The sequence below is a fragment of the Hylobates moloch genome, unplaced genomic scaffold, assembly GCF_009828535.3.
Source record: "Hylobates moloch isolate HMO894 unplaced genomic scaffold, HMol_V3 SCAFFOLD_8631, whole genome shotgun sequence".
Classification (NCBI taxonomy): Eukaryota; Metazoa; Chordata; class Mammalia; order Primates; family Hylobatidae; genus Hylobates; species Hylobates moloch.
Genome location: NW_026660906.1, coordinates 1 through 2,944, shown reverse-complemented (window position 1 = coordinate 2,944; position 2,944 = coordinate 1). Strand labels below are relative to the sequence as shown.

General features: G+C 60.9%; 1 protein-coding gene across 1 annotated transcript; it reads left to right on the top strand.

Moving 5' to 3' along the window:
* Positions 1-8: 8 nt before the first annotated feature.
* Positions 9-2,929, top strand: LOC116465715 (activated CDC42 kinase 1-like). The gene is made up of 3 exons (XM_032148695.2): positions 9-874; positions 1,291-1,437; positions 1,536-2,929. The coding sequence occupies exons 1-3, from the start codon at positions 803-805 to the stop codon at positions 1,632-1,634; spliced, it is 318 nt and encodes a 105-aa protein (XP_032004586.2). The 5' UTR covers positions 9-802; the 3' UTR covers positions 1,635-2,929.
* The last annotated feature ends 15 nt before the right edge of the window (positions 2,930-2,944 follow it).

Genomic DNA, 2,944 nt, shown 5'->3' with positions numbered 1-2,944 from the left:
TGGTTTGCATGGTAAGGTATTAGTACAGTTGCCTTTAAACAACACGATTAAGTTGGTGGGTTATTGTTCTCATTTCACCGATGAGGATAATGAATGAGCCTTAGAGATCTCGAGTGACTTTCCTGGCCCCATCCCCTTTGAGGGGCAGGGCTCGCTCTGGTTCCCTGTCTGGGTGCCACCCTCCTCTCTGCACCTCAGTCCATGCCGGGATGTCCTTTCTGACCTCACCGCAGTGGCACTTCCCCCTCACCTGGGGGTGCCCAGAACGAATGGGTGTATTTGGGTGAAGCCAGTATGACTGTTTCTACCCATTTTGGTTCTTCCCCAGGCCCTATCCGAATTTCCCACCCACTCCTTCCTGCCGAAGGACCCAAATCCCAGGATCCCGCCCCAAATCTGGGAACTGTCATCCTCCCACCACAGTCAGAAAACAGCCTGTGATCTTCTCTCCCTGCCCCGTCCCAGAGCCTCTGACCTCCTTCCTGTCCGTGCTTCTCTGGCTGGGAAACTTCCCCTCCTCTTCCCCCGCCAGGCTGCATGTGAATAAGAGGCTTAGACGATTTCCCCAAGTCCGTGCACCGTGTCGTCAAGGAGTCCTGCCGGCTTCACACGGCGCCCCTGAGACCCACTGTTGAACCTGGCCCAGGGGGTCACAACAAGTGTTTGCAGAATGAGTGTTTTAAGTCCCCAGGGCGGACGCGGGTAGGGTGTTTGAGAGGGCTTCTCTTTGACCCCTGCCTCTGCCAGGTGTGCCCCCGAGAGCCTGAAGACACGCACCTTCTCCCATGCCAGCGACACCTGGATGTTCGGGGTTACACTGTGGGAAATGTTCACCTACGGCCAGGAGCCCTGGATCGGCCTCAACGGCAGTCAGGTGAGGGCTGGGAGACGGGCCCCCATAGGGCTGGTGGGGTGAATTCCATTCCCAGCCTGCAGCCTGGCCCCACTGGAACTGCCTCTCACCCATGGACTCCCTCCTCCCACATCCCGTATCCCCTCTCACGCCCCATATCTGTATGGCCTCAGGGAGAGCCCAGCAGAGACCGGGAGGGAAAAGCTGGGGCCTGCCCTCCTTCTCTAGCCCTTACCACATCCAATTGTTCCGAGGCCCCAGGCCTGGGAAGAAGGGTCTGGGGCTCTGGAGGCGGCCCCTCCCAGGCAGGCAGATCCCTTCTTTGGAGGCCAGGCACGGCAGCAGCTGCTGCAGCTGTGGATGGGCTGGAGGGAAGGCGGGAAGTGAAAGGCTGGGTGCTCTGTTTGTCCTCAAACTCTGCACCTCCTCACCTTTAGATCCTGCATAAGATCGACAAGGAGGGGGAGCGGCTGCCCCGGCCTGAGGACTGTCCCCAGGACATCTACAACGTCATGGTCCAGTGCTGGGCTCACAAGCCAGAGGACAGACCCACGTCTGTGGCCCTGCGGGACTTCCTGCTGGAGGTGAGGGACAGGTCAGCCCAGGAGAGCTGGGGTGTCCAAGCTGAGGGGCTACCCAGGCGTCAGTCCCAGAGTTGGCAATGACCTTTCTCTTCCCCCAGGCCCAGCCCACGGACATGCGGGCTCTTCAGGACTTTGAGGAACCGGACAAGCTGCACATCCAGATGAATGATGTCATCACCGTCATCGAGGGAAGGTAGGGAGTGCAGGGCTGGGCCCCGCCCTGGGATCCCTTGAAGGGCACAAGATCTCTTTGGCCTCCAAGATTCCCTTGGCCACACACAGGCTGGCAGTCGGGCCTGAACCCTGCAGTGTGAGGGGAGGACAGGCCTGCCTCCGTCTCCCTAGTGACTTTCCCTGCCCAGCTTCCCTCCACCACCCTTTCCCACTGCGCTGCAGCCCTGGCTGTGTAGTTGGGCCGGGCTGTCTTCCTGGAGGGGTAGGGAGTGGCCTGGCCTGGCCTCGGTGGCAGCAGAGTTCTGGATTCCCGTGTTTCCTTCCTCCTCTGCTCCTCCCCACTTCTCTCCCTGCTTCCTCCTCTGCTCCTCCCCGCTTCTCTCCCTGCTTCCTCCTCTGCTCCTCCCCGCTTCTCTCCCTGCTTCCTCCTCTGCTCCTCCCCGCTTCTCTCCCTGCTTCCTCCTCTGCTCCTCCCCGCTTCTCTCCCTGCTTCCTCCTCTGCTCCTCCCCGCTTCTCTCCCTGCTTCCTCCTCTGCTCCTCCCTGCTCTCTCCCTGCTTCTTCCTGGCACAGGGACTCAACCATCTGCTTGGGTGCCTTTCAGTAGCTGAAGCAGCCCAGCCTGCCCTCTTGCCAGCTTTCCATCCTTCCTGCTCAGCCCACCACCCCCCTCCCAGGCCTGCCTCCAGCCTCTGGTCCTCTCTTCCCGTCTCCCCTTGGGGGGACCCTCTCTATACCTAACTCTCCTCCCACAGCCTCTCTGGAATCCCTGTCTTCCACCTGAGCCCCCGCAGTTCTAGCACCTGCCCTGAGGCCCCACCCACTGCTGGCCCTGCCTTCTGCTAGCTGATCCCCAGGCTGTCTGAGGAACTGGTTGGGGCAGGGCAGGTTTCAGGTACCTTTGAGGCAGGGGGCAGTATTGAGGACCAGGAAGAAGAGTGAAGTGGAGGAAATTCCTTGTGCTCCCAGCTCCTGTGACTCAGGCCAGGCAAGGATGGGGCTGGGGCTGCTTCCCCGGGAGCCTCTTCCACCTGCACTGCAGCCTTTGGGGTCTGCGGCCTTCGGTGCAATCCTGTGCCTCTTGGGGGTGGGTGGAGGAGACCTGGCGGGGCTGTGTGGAGTGTGACCTGCGCCGCTGTGGCCCCGACACTCCGGGTCTTCCCAGGCCCGGCTCTCTCACCCTTGGGCCCAGGGTCTGGGAATAGGAATGACATATTGAGACTGCAGGGCCTGTGGTTAGGGGTGTTATGCTGGGGAAGAAAGCAGAAGGTTCTAGAAAGAGAGGCCTGGGGACAGGAGGCACACAGTCTGCAGGTTTGGAGCTGAGGGGCCAG

Coding starts and splice junctions, on each gene's coding strand:
- LOC116465715 (XM_032148695.2), top strand. CDS start 803: ATGTTCGGGGTTACACTGTGGGAAATGTTCACCTACGGCCAGGAGCCC. Junction 875..1,290: donor TCGGCCTCAACGGCAGTCAG/GTGAGGGCTGGG, acceptor CCTCACCTTTAG/ATCCTGCATAAGATCGACAA. Junction 1,438..1,535: donor TGCGGGACTTCCTGCTGGAG/GTGAGGGACAGG, acceptor CTCTTCCCCCAG/GCCCAGCCCACGGACATGCG.